Here is a 21458-nt window from a genome sequence, read left to right as displayed (position 1 = left end):
TTACATAGAAGTTGAGACGATCGAGGTCCGTTCCTCCCAGGACGATTTTGTTTTGTCCTCCCTTGGAGGCATTGGTGCTTGCGCAATGATGGTACAACACTCTTGCAAAGCGTCTTTTGTGCTTCTCCTGAAGCCTAAAAATGACCATCTCATCCTTTTTAGGCGTGTCACACCGGATCTAGCTTCCTCAGGTGTGTGAAGGATACTTGCGGTTGAGGTTTTTCTTTCCTCACGTGTGCTTTGCGTGTTGGCGAGGTGTGTGTGTTCAATCGTGTGTTTTTTGTCCGTCCTTTTCCGTCGATTAATTGAATGGCAGGGCAGCATGACCTTTTTTTATTTGTCTTCGTCTAGTTTTCCATAATCAACTCAACAATTCTTTTTATATACGAATAAACAATGTCCGTACTGATTTTTCCACCCAAAAAAAAAAGTTTACCTTGTCTTGAACGACGCATTTTGTGCTGAGATTAGATTTTTCTTTTTTATCAATGGTTCACATATCTATCTTCTACAAAATTCATGCCCAACCTTAACTTTGCGTCCATGAACCAAAATTAGCAACAAATTGCTATTGGTAGAGTAGCAGTTAATCTACATTACACACTTATGTACACATTACACCACCACAACAGCAGCAGCAACACCAACACGACCTGAGGCTGACAATAGTCACGGACCCGAGGTCCCGAGTCCAAGTTCTCAGCGCGCACACAAAAGAAAATCAAAGTCCAGGCAGCCGCACCGGCGCCTCTGCTGGAACTCAGCCCATCCGCGACCCCGACGAAGAGCGCCGCCGCTTCCTTGCGGGAAGCCCCGCCCGCGATCTGCCCGGAGTGGTCCAAGTCACCGCGCGCCGTGTAGCAGCACGGCCGCCAAATCAACTCCCCCGCGCAAAACCAGTTCGCCGGAGCTAATGGCGACGCCGGCGGGCTCCCACCCCGCCTCGCCACCGGCGATACCCGGGAAGGCTGCGGTGGCAGCGTGTGCCTCCATGGCCGTGTCCTACGTCGCCATCCTCTACGCCCCCACGCTCCTCCTCCGCCTCCCGCCCGCCACCTCGCTCCGCGCCTTCTTCCACCGCCGCTTCGTGTGCGCGGCCGTGTCCTCCGCCGCCTCCGTCCTCGCCACCGCAGCACTCCTAGGCGTAAGTGTCCCTTTCTCTCCTTTCAGTACCCATCTAAGCCCTACTGCTTGATACCCTGCCTGAAGGAATCTCAAATCCCCTAATCTATCTTGCTACCTCTCAGGTATGGAGCTTCAGCGACTCGTCTAAGGCGCTCGCGGTGTTCGGCATTCGTAGCGATCACTTGGTAATCAAGCTGTCTCTCGATTATTAACCATTTTTTACTTCTGGTTATACACTAATAAGTGGTGGTGAGGTTTTGATGCTTGGACTGAAATGCTTTGCTGGATCAGCTCGAGGCAGTAGTGATTCCACTTCTCCTTACGTCCCTGGTGTATGCTGGGTCGTTCGTCGCAAGACTCTGGGTCATGTCAAGCTCGTGTGACACGGACGATGATGGGGTGGGAGTCAGCTGCACCGAGAAGCTTGCTCGCTGGATGCAAACCTCCTTACAAGATGTAATGGTGTGGCGCAACTACGTAGTGGTTTGTTCTCATTCCTTTTGATAACCATTGTTTGGCACTGCCTATTGGATGCTGTGTAAATGTCACGGAGTATTAGTGTCAGTGAATGTGGGATTATTGACTGAACATCTAATTGTAGGACTACATTATCAGCTAACAAATTCATGTGTGCAAATTATTACCTTTAGAATGCAAGCAGAGCCATGAATCAGTGGTTATGGGGATCAGATAAGCAATGCAATTCCATTATTTCACAAGGAAGGCCCAGTATCGGCACCTAAAATATAATTGGACCAGTACTTCTGCTGGCCATGACCCTGCTAGCTCCATTTTTTTCTCCCTCTGCCACTGTTTGTATTATTATTACAACTGAAAAGCGAGAACACAGCGTCATTTTCTATTTTCGGTGATGTTATTTGAGGATGATCTTTTGACCAGGCACCGTTTACAGAGGAGCTGGTTTTCAGGGCGTGCATGATACCTCTTCTTCTGTGTGGAGGATTCAAAATGTATAACATTATATTTCTGAGTCCAATCTTCTTCAGCCTAGGTAAATAGGTATAATATTGCACCAGTTTTCACTTCGAAGGAACCAGCCTGGCACAAATCCTTCAGCTAATTAATGCAATTCGTCCTTTTCTAACTTACAATTGGTGTATGATTTTAGAAATGGTGCATGACCACATTCAGTTTTACCTTTATGTTATGTGTTACTCCCAGTTAGTAACTGAGTCTTTCTGTTCACAGCACACCTAAACCACTTGTTTGAACTTCACCAACAAGGATGCAACTTTATGAGATCTCTCCTGATTGTTGGTATTTTTCTTTGCACCATCTGATTTTCTCCTTTAATGATGTACAATCTTCCTATAACTTCATTGCTAGCATGGGCAATTTAGAAGAGCCTGTGATTTAAATTTACATGCTAGAGTGTCCTATAATCCCTCCCCAGACCCCACCTTGTGTGGGAGCTTCTGTGCACTGGGTCTGTCCTTTAGAGTGTCCTTTATGCCTACACCTGTGATCTATCGAAGAATGTTTTGGTATATTCCAATGTCCATGCAAAAGTGCAAGTAGTCGCTTGTATAAGCACCTATCCTTTTCTGTTACATTTTATTTAGTCACACCATGGTCTCAAATGGTCCCTTTTAAACATTTGGAGCGTCATGTTATGCGTTATATATTTATAGGGCGAGTAACACTGCACATGCCTAATTGTTGTCAAAACAATCAATTGTACTTCAAATATGAATGTGATGTCTTTATTCTGACATGCTATTTAGTGTTTACTTCCTTCGTAGTGTGTCAGGGATATGCTCTGACTTTTTGATAGCTCGTCATATTACACACATTAGTCTTCTGTTTGTCTGTAGTTCTGCACGTACTTTTTGAAACTTATCATCAGATATTGTGCAATTACTTTGGTTTCACCATTTGCGAACACCTTTTCCTTCGCTTATTGAACTTACCATCACTTGTTTTCTTCCATTCTCAGGTGTCCAATTAGGCTACACTGTAATTTTTGGGTGGTATGCTGCATTTTTGTTCATCCGAACAGGTCCTACTAATTCCCCTTTTGTTATTGAAAACAGAAAATTGGGGATTTATTTATTCCAGCTATAATGTTGATTCGTTGCTATTGCTTATACTTTCGTAGTACTCTTTTTCCAGTTAGCTCTTATATTTCTAGCTTTTCTTAAAGATGTTAGCTTTGTTTACTGCGTCAAATGCTAGTCAGATTAACTTCTAAAGTATTGGCCTCTATATTCCAAAGTTTGTAATGCTTAGTCCCGAATTGCTAGCACAAGGTTGGTTCAATCCCTTTTGGCAATGTAAGTTGGTTCGATCCCAATTTCGGAGGCATGGCATGAAAGAACTTTGGTTAAACACAAACTTGCGTATTCTTGGTGACAATTTTCAGTATTCGTGTCTTAAGATTCGTGACTGAGCCCTTTGATGTGGCGCCACATGGCAGTTAAAGTGCACTTAATTTTGCTGAACCTTGCTTATCTGTTAATTCATGTCGACCAATTCAAAATCTCAAATATTTGTATATTGTGCTTAATTTGTATAACTTAGTCAGTTACTAGTGAGTGTCTGGGTGATCAAATCAGAACAGCGAGTCAATTATTAATGTATTAGGGCTGTTGATTATAGCAGTTTTTGTGAGCTAATGGTACACGAGGAGCAGGAGATGTCCAAGTCCAGGACCTGAATTTTGGCCTCACAACTTCTTCCTCTTTATTAATCTCTGCTGAGATGCCGCACTACTAAACATTATCGTCCCTTCTCGTCTACACTGAGGAGTGTGAGTGGAATCTCCGAACCATTGACACAGGTTTCTGGGTAGCGTTATCCACTTGACTGCTTGCTGTGTTCGCTGCATCCATGTTGTTCCAGCACTGCATTGCTTTCATTTCGACATGAACTGTATTGCTTCATGAGAACTTTCCTCTTCTTACTGCTACTTTCTCTTGAAGAACTTACAGTAAGGATACTGTTGGAAATAAAGCAATGCAATGCTCATACGTTGAGGATGCAGCAAGTGTTTGCATGGAAAACGCCGCTGCAAATATTGTTGCTGCCCCATGCAGGAGATCTCTGTGGGCTGTGGCAACGGTTTGGAGATTCTACCCACCCTCCTTATCAATGGATGCCCAGAGGGAGGATGATGTTTAGCAGTGTAATGCCCAACATAGATTAATAAGGAGGAAGAATGCGACGAGACGGCAATTTTGGTCCTAGTGTGCACTTAGCATTAACTGACAGAGTTAATACAGATTAAGCCTGCAATTCAACTGTTTGAATCACATTCATTTTGCCGCGTGCGGGGCATGGTTCAAGAAAAGTAAGGGGGTCTTAAGTCATGCGGACGTGTGTTTGGTTTGTGAGAAGCCAAACCTCTCTTATGCCATGTGTTTCTAGTTTTAAGTAATGACAAGTGTGCTAATTTGTATTGCTCACTCCTGCCTTACTTCGACAATATGGAACGAAACCATGCAAGCTTTGTAATTGTTGAAACTGGGCTTCCTACATGGACCAAATTTATAAACACAACTCACAGTATTGTGCTCATTACACCCATCTGCTGATCCAACATGATAGACTAATTTTGTGAAACCATGTATTTTGGCAAACTATCAAATAATTACACCTTTTTAGGATTAGTTTTGTAAACCTAGTGTCTGTGTTCCTGGAAATTATGCCTTGTTGGTTTTCAAGAGAACTGACAAGTGTGACTTTGTAGGGTGTGTTTGATAGACTGCATGAAGGGTGTATGAGGTCAACAGTTCCCTTCTCGACCCACTTTTGGGTGTTTGGTAGCCTGCACGGGACCTCCTCAGCATGTACGAGCTCAGCCCAAATACCCTCTTAGCATGCACGAAGAGAGAACACCCCAACAGCCGTTCACTGGTCAACATGCGTGAGCGAAGCGAGCGACAATGTGTTTAAAAAATGTTCAAACTTTCTAAAAAATAATTACGTTGTTATGAAGTTACTCTGGTCCTGTTACTTAGCGAGACAAACCTGATTGCCCTGTTAGGAAGTTACTCTGGTCCTGTAACGGTTGTGTGGTTGATGATGGGCCCCACAAACGTTTGTTCAGGTGAAATCGTAGAAGGTGTGGTTTGCTAAAAGTCTAAAAGAGCGATACGGAAGACGTGTCATTTGTGATGGCCTTGTTATGAAGTAAGAAAAGTTTCTTGAGAACATGTGTGGACTCTCTTTCTGCTAGGGCACTCACTACGTTTATGCCCTGTGAACTGGTTAGAAAAATGAAATTGCACTTGTACTAAGTGCCATGATTTGTCGTTGGCGAACATGCCGAATGGATTAGCTAGTTCATATGTTGACTGAAAGTTTATTTTGATTTTGTCTTCACAAGCATGGCATATTGATCAACTCTGGTTCTAAAAAAACTGCAGGTAATCTTGTGTCTCCTATTGTTGTTCACATACTTTGTAACATGATGGGCTTGCCTGCCTTCTCATCACCGCGAACAAGAGGTATGTATGTATGTATGATGTTTTTTTCTCTGAAGAGATAAAATTAAGCTCATGCAGAACTTTTTCCCATTGTAAGAAACACAACTTCTTACGTTTGTCTGCCTGGTGTTTTTTGTGTGTTCCAGGAATGACATCGCTAGCGTTTCTGGCGGGTTCAATATCCTTCTTTTGTCTCCTTTTTCCCGCTACAAGTCCAAACCTGTACAACGCGAGGTTAGACGGATGCAGTTGCTGGCATGGTTACTGCAGATGGAATTAGCACATAATTGAATGTAGTGAGCATCTGTTCCTCCGGCTGACCTAAAGATACCATGCACGTAATGGGTTGCATATTTCGATCGCCCCGCACAATCCTGACTTATACAAGATCCTGTTCTGGGTCAGTTCCTACTGCTGCTGTAGAATACATTCTTGCATAGGAATAGGGAAAAGTTTGGTTGTGATTTCCGTTGGGTGTTCGGGTGAGAGCAAGAAAACATAAGAACAGTGCATCAATCATGGGTAGCAGCGTAGGGCTTTAATGGTATTAATAAGGTAGCCAAACTGACCATCATGTTCAGTTCATTTCACTGTCAAAATGTTCCCAGTAAGTACCACCAAATGTTTCGGCACACATTCAAAGGAAGAAGATGGACATTATGATTATCGATGTAATTTTTATTTTTTGCAGGTCGTTTTGTATCTTGCTGCCTTTTCATTGTACTGGTTGTCACTTATCAGACATAAGATACCTTCATTTCAGATTAAAAAAAGATATAAGATACCTTTGGGGGTCTTTTCATTTCAAATAAAAAAGATATAAGATACCTTTGGGTGTCTTTTCATTTCAAATAAAAAATATATAAGATACCTTTTGGATGTCTTTTCTTTAAAAAAGTGATTAAACCAGAACATATCAATACATTTAACCGAGATGCTTGAACATAATGGTTGAACAAGGGGGAAAGAGACCACGTATATCAACATTAACTGTATTCTGAGTGGAAGGAAATAGCATATATTGGCTACTTTCCCCCTTAATCCCGAAGTTTTGATTCCTTGTGGATTAAACGCCTGCTTGATTCTTGCTGCAAAAATGGATGGTCTATGATGAAAGACGAGATGAATCTTTTGAAATAGCAGAGGTCTAGGAGACTTGACTAAAAGAAGGTTTCTTGCGGAAGCATCTTTGAAGCACAAACTTGACTTTATTGCCCTAATGGAAACCGGTAATGATAAGTTTCCATTAATGATAATTTTACTTCACAATTTCTTAGCATCCTATCTGGTGGAGTAGATTTTGATTGGTACTGCTTACCACCAAGAGGAAGGTCCGGTGGGATCTTACTTGGGGTTAAGTGTGAGACGCTCGAAGTCCAGAACGTGTTGTTCGAGGACTTTGCTGTCAAGTTTAGGGTGCGTTCGAAGGAGGATGGGTTTCAGTGGGCGCTTGTGGCCGTTTATGGAGCCGCCCAGCCTGAGCTCAAGATGGACTTCTTGGCTGACATGGTCAGGGTTTGTGGAGACGAACAATTACCGGTTTTAGTCGGGGTGGGGGGGATTTTAATATCATAAGAAGGAGAGATGAAAAAAATAATGATAACTTTGATGGCAGATGGTCATTTATGTTTAACACTATCATCAAAAGTTTAGACTTGCGCGAGATTGAACTCTTGGGCAGAAAGTTAACTTGGGCAAACACGCTACCCAACCCAACTTTCGAGGAGTTGGATCGGGTTCTCACTAGTGTGGAATGGGAACACAAATTCCCTCTTGGTCACTGTCCAAGCATTGCGAAGAGCGATCTCCGATCATACCCCACTACTTGTTGACTCCGAGGAAGCAACACACGTGGGCAACAAGAACATTTTCTCTTTTGAATTAGCCTGGTTTGAGAGAGAAGGTTTTATGGACCTCATAGCTAGAGAATGGGATAGGCCCACAAGGGGGAGATCGAATGTGGATAAATGGAAAAATAAGATTAGGCACTTGAGGCAGTTCCTAAGGGGTTGGGCAAAGAACGGAAACGGAATTTATAAGATGAAAAAGGCTTCTTAACCTTATAAACGAGTTAGATGTAAAAGTTGAATCCTTATTGCTAGATGCAAATGATAGGGCATCTAAAACGGAGGCTGAGCAAAAGCTCAAACAGCTTCTCAGAGAGGAGGAGTTGAAGTGGGCACTCATAGCTAAAATGTGTCAGGTAGTAGAAGGGAACTGTAAGAGAACAATTTATCCTAAGACGTTTTGGTGGTTGATGACGATACCCCTTGCGGACTAATCGTGTGCATTAAACTTTCACAGAATTATCAGGTGGCACGAGACGATTATTCCGCCCCCTATGGTTGAAAGAGAAGACAATGCTTATCTATCGATTTAGAGTTGGTGGACTTGATTCATAGGTAAACCCGTACTATCAAGAGGGGATTCGTGTTTAGAAAGGTTGGATGGAACAATCTCTCTCACACTCGCACCCCATCCTTTCTGGAGCAATGGAGCTTTCTTGAAGTGCCCATAAGTTACATAAGTGGAAGTACCGCTCTAGGGAACGGTAGTACCGCTGGAGCGGTATTACCGCCCACCAGGGCTGGTCTCTCTTCCGGTTATAATTTTCTTCTGGTATCTTTAGTGTATTTTTCATTTTTGAGCGGAAGTACCGCCTCGGGGGAGCGGTAGTACCGCGTGAGCGATACTGCCGCCCTCCCCTATCGCTCCTGAAAGGACGTGGATGTCGCCTAGAGGGGGGGGGGGGTGAATAGGCGCTTTAAAATAATTAAGGTTTAGGCTTGAACAAATGCGGAATAAAACTAACGTTTAATAGGTCAAGCACAAAACCTACAAACAACTAGGCTCACCTATGTGCACCAACAACTTATGCTAAGCAAGATAAACAACTAAGTGATAGCAAGATATATTACAATAAACAATATGTCTATCACAAAGTAAAGTGCATAAGTAAAGGGTTCGGGTAAGAGATAACCGAGGCACGGGGAGACGATGATGTATCCCGAAGTTCACACCCTTGCGGATGCTAATCTCCGTTAGAGCGGTGTGGAGGCACAATGCTCCCCAAGATGCCACTAAGGCCACCGTAATCTCCTCACGCCCTCGCACAATGCAAGATGCCGTGATTCCACTAAGGGACCCTTGAGGGCGGTCACCGAACCCGTACAAATGGCAAACCTTGGGGGCGGTCACCGAACCCGTACACGTGGCAACCCTTGGGGGCGGTTACCGGTACCCGTACAAATTGCTCGGGGCTATCTCCACAACCTAATTGGAGGCCCCGACGCTTGCCCGGAGCTTCACACCACAATGATTGAGCTCCGAGACACCACCAAGCTTCTAGGATGCCAAAGCATCCACGAAGAACAATATCTAGGGTACTAAGTACCAAAGGTAGTAAGCTTCTCAACTTCTCACTTCCACGTATCACCGTGAAGAACTCAAACCGATGCAACTAATGGAATGGCAAGAACACACGAAGTGGTCAAGTCCCTCGCACTCAAATCCCTCCACAACAACAAAAGCTATGGAGAAATATGAGAGGAAGAACAAGGAGCTCACAAAGAACTCCAAGATCTAGATCCAAGGGGTTCCCCTCACATAGAGGAGAAAGTGATTGGTGGAGATGTGGATCTAGATCTCCTCTCTCTTTTCCCTCAAGAACAAGCAAGAATCATTGTAGGGATTGAGAGTTAGCATGCTCTAAGAATGTCAACAATGGAGGTAGAACAAGAGCTCAACGGATAGATAAGGCCAAGGGGGAAGAAGACCCCCTTTATATAGTGGGGGAAGGAATCATACAGTTACCCCCACTTACAGCCCGAGCCCAGCGGTACTACCGCTGGCTCCAGCGGTACTACCGCTGACCCTCCGGCGGTACTACCGCTGGCTGTAGCGGTACTACCGCTGACCCTCCAGCGGTACTACCGCTGAGCCCATGGTAGCGCAAAGATACTACCGGGCCAACCACCGCTAAGAAAGTCTTCGCAAAAATGTCCGACGCAGTACAACCGCAAAGATGACGGTACTACAAACTTGGAGCGGTACTACCGCTGGCCGGGGGCGGTACTACCGCTGGGACAACGGTACTACCGCCAGCTCTAGCGGTACTACCGCTAGGGCCAGCGGTACTACCACCAACTCTAGCGGTACTACCGCTAGGTCCAGCGGTACTACCGCTCGCCACTGAAACAGCCATAACTTTCGCATACGAGCTCCGAATCGAGCAAACCCAAGCTTGTTGGAAATCTTAAGACCATGCAGATATGAAAATGCCAATGATATAGAGATGTGAGTCCTCTATGAATGAAGAACCGGCAAAAACTCCAATATTGAAAACATCATAGTAGATGCATATGGACTCCGTTTTCGATGAACTCCAGCTTGTCACGAATATGACCATAAGCTCTAAAACTCACAAAGAGAAACACCAAACAAGAACCAAGAAGTATGATGCAAGGATGTAAATGGTTTGAGTTCTCAACGAACGATACGATCAAGCTACTCACTTGAGAGCCCCCCTTGATAGTACAACAATCTATCCTAAACAGAAAACCTATCAAGGGCAAACCTATACCTTGCACCTCGTCCTCTTGAGCTAGATGATGATGATCTTGGCTTCCTCAAGATGGACCACCTTTCTTGATTGCGTTGGCTTGATGAAGACTAGTTGATTGCTCCCCCATACTCACTATGGGTGAGCCACTCTTCAGCATATCTTCACAAGTCCATTGCCACCACAATGGACGACAAGCTTCAAGCATGATATCTTCGTGCTGATCCACTTGAACTTGCACATCGCAATCTTGATGACGATCACAACTTGACGTCATACTTCATGGGTTGTATGAGATCTTCCCTTTGACGCAAGCCCATGGAAACACACCTAACCCCCACATAGAACTCTCACGAAGACCATGAGTTAGTACACAAACACGTAATGGACAATGCTTACCATACCATGGGATCACTTGATCCCTCTCGATACATCTTGTATGCTTTGTGTGTTGATCATCTTGATTTACTCTTTGTCTGAGATCTTGATCAACCATGTGTCTCTATGACCATTCTTTGGATAATACCTTGAATACCATCTTGGTCATCATATAAACTCCTTGAACCCAATAGATGGACTTCAAGAAGTGCCTATGGACAAATCCTATAAATGTAACTTAAGGCAACCATTAGTCCATAGGAATTGTCATCAATTACCAAAACCACATATGGAGATATATGCTCTAACAGCTCCCACTTCTGCTTATTTATTTCTTCTCGTATCGTTGGTCCCTAACGTCAACTAAGCGGAAGTCGGTTGGAGCTGGGCTGTAGTACCGCTCAGGCGGAACTACCGCCCCTCCATTTGTGTTCTGACACCTGTGGTGGCACGTACTTCCCTGCACGGTGCTACCACTTAGCTGTGACTTTGGGTGGAATAACGACCAGTTCCCCCCACTATATATAGAGGTCTTCTTCCCCAAGGAGACCTTACCTTTTTTCCTTCCAAGCTCCATTGTTGCTCCTAAGCTGAAACTTGCCCGATCTCTCTCCCTAGCCATCAATTCTTGTTGATGCTCTACAGTTTGGAGTAGAAGGACTTGTTCCACACTTCCACCAAGAGAAAAGTTGCTCCCCCATTAATCCCTCATGGATCTTGTTATTCTTGGGTGTTTGAGCACCCTAGACGGAATAGGTCACCTTACAACCATAGTCCATTATGGTGAAGCTTCGTGGTCCCGTTGGGAGCCTTCATTTCAATTGTGCCCCAACCTTGTTTGTAAAGGTTCGGTCGCCGCCTTCAAGGGCACCACTAGTGGAATCATGACACCTTGCATCGTGTGAGGGCGTGAGGAGAATATGGTGGCCTTAGTGACATCTTGGGGAGCATTGTGCCTCCACACCACTCCAACGAAGACGTACTTCCCCTCAAAGGGAAGGAACTTCAGGAGCACATCCTCGTCTTCATCGGTTCCTCTTGTGGTTATTCCTTACCTTTACTTGTATTAGCTTCTTTCTTGTTATTCTTGTTGTTAGCATCATATAAGTTGCCCAGTTAGTTGCACATCTAGACAACCTATTTGTTGCTAAACTTAATTTGTTAAAGAAAAGCTTAAAATTGTTAGTTACCTATTCAACCCGCCTATAGTCAACCATATCGATCCTTTCAATTGGTATGAGAGCTACGTCTCTTTATTAAGGGTTTCACCACCCAAAGAGTATGGCTGGCGACGAGAAACGGGTTGTGGAGTTACCCGAGGGCGGGGTTGTGAACTGGTCACCCGAGAGGATCTAAATGAGGCTATGTCCACTTTTAGTTCCTCACTGGCTATCAAGGTCAAAAACATGCTCAAAGATTTCCTTCATGGATCCAAACTTTCTTTCGATCCGTTGCATGTGGTTAATCCCACAGTTTCGGATTCGGGGACCAACTCCAAAAAGGATAATGCTAGTAGTGATATAAATAAATTGCCTCAAGGAACGAGTGGGGCAAATACCTTTGCCTCGATTCCTCCTCCAATGGTCTATGAAGGGCCGGTTCACCCACCACATATTATTAACCATGGTCCTCCTCCTAAACTTGTTAAGAATGATTTTGCAAATTGGGTTTTTCGTATCAAGGCTCATTTGAATCACGGCTCAACTCAACTTTGGAGAATCATTGAGCAAGGCTACTACCCACATGATCCAAGCAACCTCACTCCAAGAGAAGAGGTTGACAATCAGCTTAATCACTCCGCCTTGTTCGTCCTCCAGGCAGCAGTTCCCATTGAAGATCTTGCTCACTTGCGCCCCTTCACTCGTGCCAAAGATTGTTGGGAACACATCATTTCCATGTACAAGGGAAGCTCAAGTATCCAACGGTCTAACTATTAAGTGGTTCTTGATGAGGCCGATGAATTTTCTATGATTGAGGATGAGGACCCTCGTGAGCTCTACCGAAGAGTTACAACTCTTGCGGTTGCTCCCGAAGATCATGGAAGCAAGGATGTGGATGACAATTCGATCAAGCGGAAGTTTCTCAAGGCTATCATGCCTTTCAACAAGTCCATGTCTTCAGTCATCCGTCAAAGGCCGGACTTTCACTCCTTGTCCTCTAGCAATGTGTTGGACGAGTTTATTGCCATGAACATATTGAACAAGACTGCTGATAATGCTCTAGCTCGTCTCCAACGGTCAAGAAAATACTCTCCCAACCTTGCTTTGAAGGCCAAGTCAACTTTTGAGGAAGATGATGAAGAATAAGAGGAATCTTGCCCTGAACACACCAAATATGCTTACCACGATCACATGGCTCTTGCGTCAAGGCAATTTTGGGGCAAGAATAGAAACTCATGGCCCAACTTCTCCAAGAACAACTCAAGTGGATCCAAAGGCAAGCAACGCGTGAGGACTTTCTACAATTGTGGCAATGTGAGTCACTTTGTGGTAGATTGTCCGTATGAGAAGAGGGAAGATAATGGTGGCAAGCTTATTCGCAAAGACAAGGCCAAGCCCTTCCCCAACAAGAGCAACTTCTCCAAGAAGATGCCCCAAAAGGTGTTGGTAGCTCAAGAAGAGTACCTATCCAATGAGGATGATGGCGATGATGCAAGTGGTGAAGTTATTGTTGGGAACGTCGCATGGGAAACAAAAATTTTCCTACGCGCACGAAGACCTATCATGGTGATGTCCATCTACGAGAGGGGATGAGTGATCTACGTACCCTTGTAGATCGCACAGCAGAAGCGTTAGAGAACGCGGTTGATGTAGTGGAACGTCCTCACGTCCCTCGATCCGCCCCGCGAACAATCCCGCGATCAGTCCCACGATCTAGTACCGAACGGACGGCACCTCCGCGTTCAGCACACGTACAGCTCGACGATGATCTCGGCCTTCTTGATCCAGCAAGAGAGACGGAGAGGTAGAAGAGTTCTCCGGCAGCGTGACGGCGCTCCGGAGGTTGGTGATGATCTTGTCTCAGCAGGGCTCCGCCCGAGCTCCGCAGAAACACGATCTAGAGGAAAAACTATGGAGGTATGTGGTCGGGCAGCCGTGAGAAAGTCGTCTCAAATCTGCCCTAAAAGCCCCATATATATAGGAGGAGGGAGGGGGACCTTGCCTTGGGGTCCAAGGGATCCCCAAGGGGTCGGCCGAGCCAGGGGGGAGGACTCTCCCCCCCCAAACCGAGTCCTACTTGGTTTGGTGGGAGGGAGTCCTTCCCCCTTCCCACTTCTTCCTTTTTTTTTCTTTCCTTTGATTTTTTCTCTCTTGGCGCATAGGGGATTGGTGGGCTGTCCCACCAGCCCACTAAGGGCTGGTGTGACCCCCCAAATGCCTATGGGCTTCCCCGGAGTGGGTTGCCCCCCTCCGGTGAACTCCCGGAACCCATTCGTCATTCCCGGTAACTCCGAAAAACCTTCCGGTAATCAAATGAGGTCATCCTATATATCAATCTTCGTTTCCGGACTATTCCGGAAACCCTCGTGACGTCCGTGATCTCATCCGGGACTCCGAACAACATTCGGTAACCAACCATATAACTCAAATACGCATAAAACAACGTCGAACCTTAAGTGTGCAGACCCTGCGGGTTCGAGAACTATGTAGACATGACCCGAGAGACTCCTCGGTCAATATCCAACAGCGGGACCTGGATGCCCATATTGGATCCTACATATTCTACGAAGATCTTATCGTTTGAACCTCAGTGCCAAGGATTCGTATAATCCCGTATGTCATTCCCTTTGTCCTTCGGTATGTTACTTGCCCGAGATTCGATCGTCAGTATCCGTATACCTATTTCAACCTCGTTTACCGGCAAGTCTCTTTACTCGTTCCGTAATACAAGATCCCGCAACTTACACTAAGTTACATTGCTTGCAAGGCTTATGTGTGATGTTGTATTACCGAGTGGGCCCCGAGATACCTCTCCGTCACACGGAGTGACAAATCCCAGTCTTGATCCATACTAACTCAACTAATACCTTCGGAGATACCTGTAGAGCATCTTTATAGTCACCCAGTTACGTTGCGACGTTTGATACACACAAAGCATTCCTCCGGTGTCAGTGAGTTATATGATCTCATGGTCATAGGAATAAATACTTGACACGCAGAAAACAGTAGCAACAAAATGACACGATCAACATGCTACGTCTATTAGTTTGGGTCTAGTCCATCACGTGATTCTCCCAATGACGTGATCCAGTTATCAAGCAACAACACCTTGTTCATAATCAGAAGACACTGACTATCATCGATCAACTGGCTAGCCAACTAGAGGCATGCTAGGGACGGTGTTTCGTCTATGTATCCACACATGTAAATGAGTCTTCATTCAATACAATTATAGCATGGATAATAAACTATTATCTTGATACAGGAATTATAATAATAACTATACATTTATTATTGCCTCTAGGGCATAATTCCAACAGTCTCCCACTTGCACTAGAGTCAATAATCTAGCCCTCACATCACCATGTGAATTACATTGTAATAAATCTAACACCCATACAGTTCTGGTGTCGATCATGTTTTGGCCGTGGAAGAGGTTTAGTCAGCGGGTCTGCTACATTCAGATCCGTGTGCACTTTGCATATATTTACGTCCTCCTCCTCGACGTAGTCGCGGATGAGGTTGAAGCGTCGTTTGATGTGTCTGGTCTTCTTGTGAAACCTTGGTTCCTTTGCTAAGGCAATGGCACCAGTGTTGTCACAGAACAAGGTTATTGGATCCAGTGCACTTGGCACCACTCCAAGATCCGTCATGAACTGCTTCATCCAGACACCCTCCTTAGCCGCCTCCGAGGCAGCCATGTACTCCGCTTCACATGTAGAATCTGCTACGACGCTTTGCTTGGAACTGCACCAGCTTACTGCACCCCCATTAAGAATAAATACGTATCCGGTTTGCGACTTAGAGTCGTCCGGATCTGTGTCAAAGCTTGCATCGACGTAACCTTTTACGGCGAGCTCTTCGTCACCTCCATACACGAGAAACATCTGCTTAGTCCTTTTCAGGTACTTCAGGATAGTCTTGACCGCCGTCCAGTGATCCACTCCTGGATTACTCTGGAACCTACCTGCCATACTTATGGCCAGGCTAACATCCGGTCTAGTGCACAACATTGCATACATGATAGAGCCTATGGCTGAAGCATAGGGGACGGAGCGCATATGCTCTCTATCTTCATCAGTTGCTGGGCACTGAGTCTTACTCAATCTCGTACCTTGTAACACTGGCAAGAACCCTTTCTTGGACTGTTCCATTTTGAACCTCTTCAAAACTTTATCAAGGTATGTGCTTTGTGAAAGTCCTATCAGGTGTTTTGATCTATCCCTATAGATCTTAATGCCTAGAATGTAAGCAGCTTCTCCTAGGTCCTTCATAGAGAAACTTTTATTCAAGTAACCTTTTATGCTCTCCAAAAGCTCTACGTTGTTTCCAATCAGTAATATGTCATCCACATACAATATTAGAAACGCCACAGAGCTCCCACTCACTTTCTTGTAAATACAAGATTCTCCAACCACTTGTATAAACCCAAATGCTTTGATCACCTCATCAAAGCGTTTGCTCCAACTCCGAGATGCTTGCACCAGTCCATAAATGGATCGCTGGAGCTTGCACACCTTGTCAGCATTTTTAGGATCGACAAAACCTTCGGGTTGCATCATATACAACTCTTCCTTAAGGAAACCGTTAAGGAACGCCGTTTTGACATCCATCTGCCAGATTTCATAATCGAAAAATGCAGCTATTGCTAACATGATTCTGACGGACTTAAGCATCGCTACGGGAGAGAAAGTCTCATCGTAGTCAATTCCTGGAACTTGTGAAAAACCCTTTGCCACAAGTCGAGCTTTATAAACGGTCACATTACCGTCAGCGTCCGTCTTCTTCTTAAAGATCCATTTGTTCTGAATAGCCTTGCGGCCCTCAGGCAGTATCTCCAAAGTCCACACTTTGTTCTCATACATGGATCCTATCTCGGATTTCATGGCTTCTAGCCATTTGTTGGAATCTGGGCCCACCATTGCTTCTTCATAATTTGCAGGTTCATTGTTGTCTAACAACATGATTGATAAGACGGGATTACCGTACCACTCTGGAGCAGCGCGTGATCTCGTCGACCTGCGTGGTTCAACAGAAACTTGAACTGGAGTTTCATGATCATCATCATTAACTTCCTCCTCAACCGGCGTCGCAATGACAGAGGTTTCCCCTTGCCCTGCGCCACCATCCAGAGGGATGAGAGGTTCGACAACCTCGTCAAGTTCTATCTTCCTCCCACTCAATTCTCTCGAGAGAAACTCCTTCTCGAGAAAAGTTCCGTTCTTAGCAACAAACACTTTGCCCTCGGATTTGAGATAGAAGGTGTACCCAACTGTCTCTTTTGGGTAACCTATGAAGACGCATTTTTCCGCTTTGGGTTCCAGCTTTTCAGGCTGAAGCTTTTTGACATAAGCATCACATCCCCAAACTTTAAGAAACGACAACTTTGGCCTTTTGCCATACCACAGTTCGTATGGTGTCGTCTCAACGGATTTCGATGGTGCCCTATTTAAAGTGAATGCAGCTGTTTCTAATGCATAACCCCAAAACGACAACGGCAAATCAGTAAGGGACATCATAGATCGCACCATTTCTAACAAAGTACGATTACGACGTTCGGACACACCATTACGCTGTGGTGTTCCAGGCGGTGTTAACTGTGAAACAATTCCACATTGTCTTAAGTGAGTACCAAACTCGAAACTCAGATATTCACCCCCACGATCAGACCGTAGGAACTTGATCTTCTTGTTACGATGATTTTCCACTTCACTCTGAAATTGCTTGAACTTTTCAAATGTTTCAGACTTGTGCTTCATCAAGTAGACATAACCATATCTACTTAAATCGTTAGTGAAGGTGAGAAAATAACGATATCCGCCGCGTGCCTCCACGCTCATTGGACCACACACATCGGTATGTATGATTTCCAACAAGTCACTTGCACGCTCCATTGTTCCGGAGAACAGAGTCTTAGTCATCTTGCCCATGAGGCATGGTTCGCACGTGTCAAGTGAATCAAAGTCAAGTGACTCCAAAAGTCCATCAGCATGGAGTTTCTTCATGCGCTTTACACCAATATGACCCAAGCGGCAGTGCCACAAAAATATGGCGCTATCATTGTTTACTCTAACTCTTTTGGTCTCAATGTTATGTATATGCGTATCTCTATCAAGATTCAATATGAACAATCCTCTCACATTCGGTGCATGACCATAAAAGATGTTACTCATAGAAATAGAACAACCATTATTCTCAGACTTAAAAGAGTAACCGTCTCGCATTAAACAAGATCCAGATATAATGTTCATGCTCAACGCAGGCACTAAATAACAATGATTTAAGTTCATCACTAATCCCGATGGTAGTTGAAGTGAGACTGTGCCGATGGCGATTGCATCAACCTTGGAACCGTTTCCTACGCGCATCGTCACTTCGTCTTTCGCCAGCCTTCGTCTATTCCGCAGTTCCTGCTTCGAGTTGCAAATGTGAGCAACAGAACCGGTATCGAATACCCAGGCACTACTACGAGAGCCGGTTAAGTACACATCAATAACATGTATATCAAATATACCTGATTTTTCTTTGCCCGCCTTCTTATCTGCCAGATACTTGGGGCAATTGCGCTTCCAGTGACCCATACCCTTGCAATAGAAGCACTCTGTTTCAGGCTTAGGTCCAGCCTTGGGTTTCTTCGGCGGATTGGCAACAGGCTTGCCGCTCTTCTTCGAATTGCCCTTCTTGCCTTTGCCGTTTCTCTTGAAACTAGTGGTCTTGCTCACCATCAACACTTGATGCTCTTTACGGAGTTCAGACTCTGCGACTTTCAGCATCGCAAACAACTCGCCGGGAGACTTGTTCATCCCTTGCATGTTGTAGTTCAACACAAAGCCTTTATAGCTTGGCGGCAGTGATTGAAGGATTCTGTCAGTGATAGCTTCTTGTGGGAGTTCAATCCCCAGTTCAGCTAGACGGTTTGAGTACCCAGACATTTTGAGCACATGTTCACTGACAGACGAGTTTTCCTCCATCTTGCAAGCATAGAATTTATCGGAGGTCTCATACCTCTCGATCCGGGCGTTCTTCTGAAAGATAAACTTCAACTCCTGGAACATCTCAAATGCTCCATGACGCTCAAAGCGACGTTGAAGTCCCGGTTCTAAGCCATACAAGACTGCACATTGAACTATTGAGTAGTCCTCCTTACGTGCTAACCAAGCGTTCTTAACATCCTGATCAGCCGTAGCGGGTGGTTCATCTCCTAGCGCAGCATTAAGGACATAATCCTTCTTTCCAGCTTGTAAGATTAGCTTAAGATTACGAGCCCAGTCTACAAAGTTGCTTCCATCATCTTTCAACTTAGCTTTCTCTAGGAACGTATTAAAATTCAGGATGACACTTGCGTGAGCCATGATCTACAACACAAATATATTCAAAGTGGACTTAGACTATGTTCAAGATAATTAGAGTTCAACTTAATCAAATTATATGCTAAACTCCCACTCAAAAAGTACATCTCTCTAGTCATTTGAGTGGTTCATGATCCACTTACACTATCCCAAGTCCGATCATCACGTGAGTTGAGTATAGTTTCAGTGGTAAGCATCCCTATGCTAATCATATCAACTATATGATTCATGATCGACCTTTCGGTCTCATGTGTTCCGAGGCCATGTCTGCACATGCTAGGCTCGTCAAGCTTAACCCGAGTGTTCCGCGTGCGCAACTGTTTTGCACCCGTTGTATGTGAACGTTGAGTCTATCACACCCGATCATCACGTGGTGTCTCGAAACGACGAACTGTAGCAACGGTGCACAGTCGGGGAGAACACAATTTCGTCTTGAAATTTTAGTGAGAGATCACCTCATAATGCAACCGTTGTTCTAAGCAAAATAAGGTGCAAAAAAAGGATTAACATTACATGCAATTCATAAGTGACATGATATGGCCATCATCACGTGCTTCTTGATCTCCATCACCAAAGCACCGGCACGATCTTCTTGTCACCGGCGCCACACCATGATCATCCATCAACGTGTTGCCATCGGGGTTGTCGTGCTACTTATGCTATTACTACTAAAGCTACATCCTAGCAAAATAGTAAACGCATCTGCAAGCACAAACGTTAGTATAAAGACAACCCTATGGCTCCTGCCGGTTGTCGTACCATCGACATGCAAGTCGATATTTCTATTACAACATGATCATCTCATACATCCAATATATCACATCACATCGTTGGCCATATCACATCACAATCATACCCTGCAAAAACAAGTTAGACGTCCTCTAATTTTGTTGTTGCATGTTTTACGTGGTGACCAAGGGTATCTAGTAGGATCGCATCTTACTTACGCAAACACCACAACGGAGATATATGAGTTGCTATTTAACCTCATCCAAGGACCTCCTCGGTCAAATCCGATTCAACTAAAGTTGGAGAAACCGTCACTTGCCAGTCATCTTTGAGCAAAGGGGGTTACTCGTAACGATGAAACCAGTCTCTCGTAAGCGTACGAGTAATGTCGGTCCAAGCCGCTTCAATCCAACAATGCCGCGGAATCAAGAAAAGACTAAGGAGGGCAGCAAAACACACATCACCGCCATAAAACCTTTTGTGTTATACTCGAGAAGACATCTACGCATGAACCTAGCTCATGATGCCACTGTTGGGGAACGTCGCATGGGAAACAAAAATTTTCCTACGCGCACGAAGACCTATCATGGTGATGTCCATCTACGAGAGGGGATGAGTGATCTACGTACCCTTGTAGATCGCACAGCAGAAGCGTTAGAGAACGCGGTTGATGTAGTGGAACGTCCTCACGTCCCTCGATCCGCCCCGCGAACAATCCCGCGATCAGTCCCATGATCTAGTACCGAACGGACGGCACCTCCGCGTTCAGCACACGTACAGCTCGACGATGATCTCGGCCTTCTTGATCCAGCAAGAGAGATGGAGAGGTAGAAGAGTTCTCCGGCAGCGTGACGACGCTCCGGAGGTTGGTGATGATCTTGTCTCAGCAGGGCACCGCCCGAGCTCCGCAGAAACACGATCTAGAGGAAAAACTATGGAGGTATGTGGTCGGGCAGCCGTGAGAAAGTCGTCTCAAATCTGCCCTAAAAGCCCCATATATATAGGAGGAGGGAGGGGGACCTTGCCTTGGGGTCCAAGGGATCCCCAAGGGGTCGGCCGAGCCAGGGGGGGAGGACTCTCGCCCCCCAAACCGAGTCCTACTTGGTTTGGTGGGAGGGAGTCCTTCCCCCTTCCCACTTCTTCTTCTTTTTTCTTTCCTTTGATTTTTTCTCTCTTGGCGCATAGGGGATTGGTGGGCTGTCCCACCAGCCCACTAAGGGCTGGTGTGACCCCCCCAAATGCCTATGGGCTTCCCCGGAGTGGGTTGCCCCCCTCCGGTGAACTCCCGGAACCCATTCGTCATTCCCGGTAACTCCGAAAAACCTTCCGGTAATCAAATGAGGTCATCCTATATATCAATCTTCGTTTCCGGACTATTCCGGAAACCCTCGTGATGTCCGTGATCTCATCCAGGACTCCGAACAACATTCGGTAACCAACCATATAACTCAAATACGCATAAAACAACGTCGAACCTTAAGTGTGCAGACCCTGCGGGTTCGAGAACTATGTAGACATGACCCGAGAGACTCCTCGGTCAATATCCAACAGCGGGACCTGGATGCCCATATTGGATCCTACATATTCTACGAAGATCTTATCGTTTGAACCTCAGTGCCAAGGATTCGTATAATCCCGTATGTCATTCCCTTTGTCCTTCGGTATGTTACTTGCCCGAGATTCGATCGTCAGTATCCGTATACCTATT

The 21458-nt window shown here is 45.2% G+C and overlaps 1 protein-coding gene across 1 annotated transcript; it reads left to right on the top strand.

Annotated features, from left to right (window-relative positions):
- Positions 1-721: 721 nt before the first annotated feature.
- On the top strand, positions 722-6239 carry LOC123440827 (CAAX prenyl protease 2). Its single transcript, XM_045117378.1, has 8 exons — positions 722-1144; positions 1248-1310; positions 1417-1608; positions 2026-2137; positions 2335-2403; positions 3083-3145; positions 5514-5594; positions 5720-6239. The coding sequence occupies exons 1-8, from the start codon at positions 914-916 to the stop codon at positions 5851-5853; spliced, it is 945 nt and encodes a 314-aa protein (XP_044973313.1). The 5' UTR covers positions 722-913; the 3' UTR covers positions 5854-6239.
- The last annotated feature ends 15219 nt before the right edge of the window (positions 6240-21458 follow it).

The sequence above is a fragment of the Hordeum vulgare genome, chromosome 1H (assembly GCF_904849725.1).
Source record: "Hordeum vulgare subsp. vulgare chromosome 1H, MorexV3_pseudomolecules_assembly, whole genome shotgun sequence".
Taxonomy (NCBI): domain Eukaryota; kingdom Viridiplantae; phylum Streptophyta; class Magnoliopsida; order Poales; family Poaceae; genus Hordeum; species Hordeum vulgare.
Note: the sequence above shows the minus strand (reverse complement) of the source record. Positions and strands in the feature narration are given on the sequence as shown.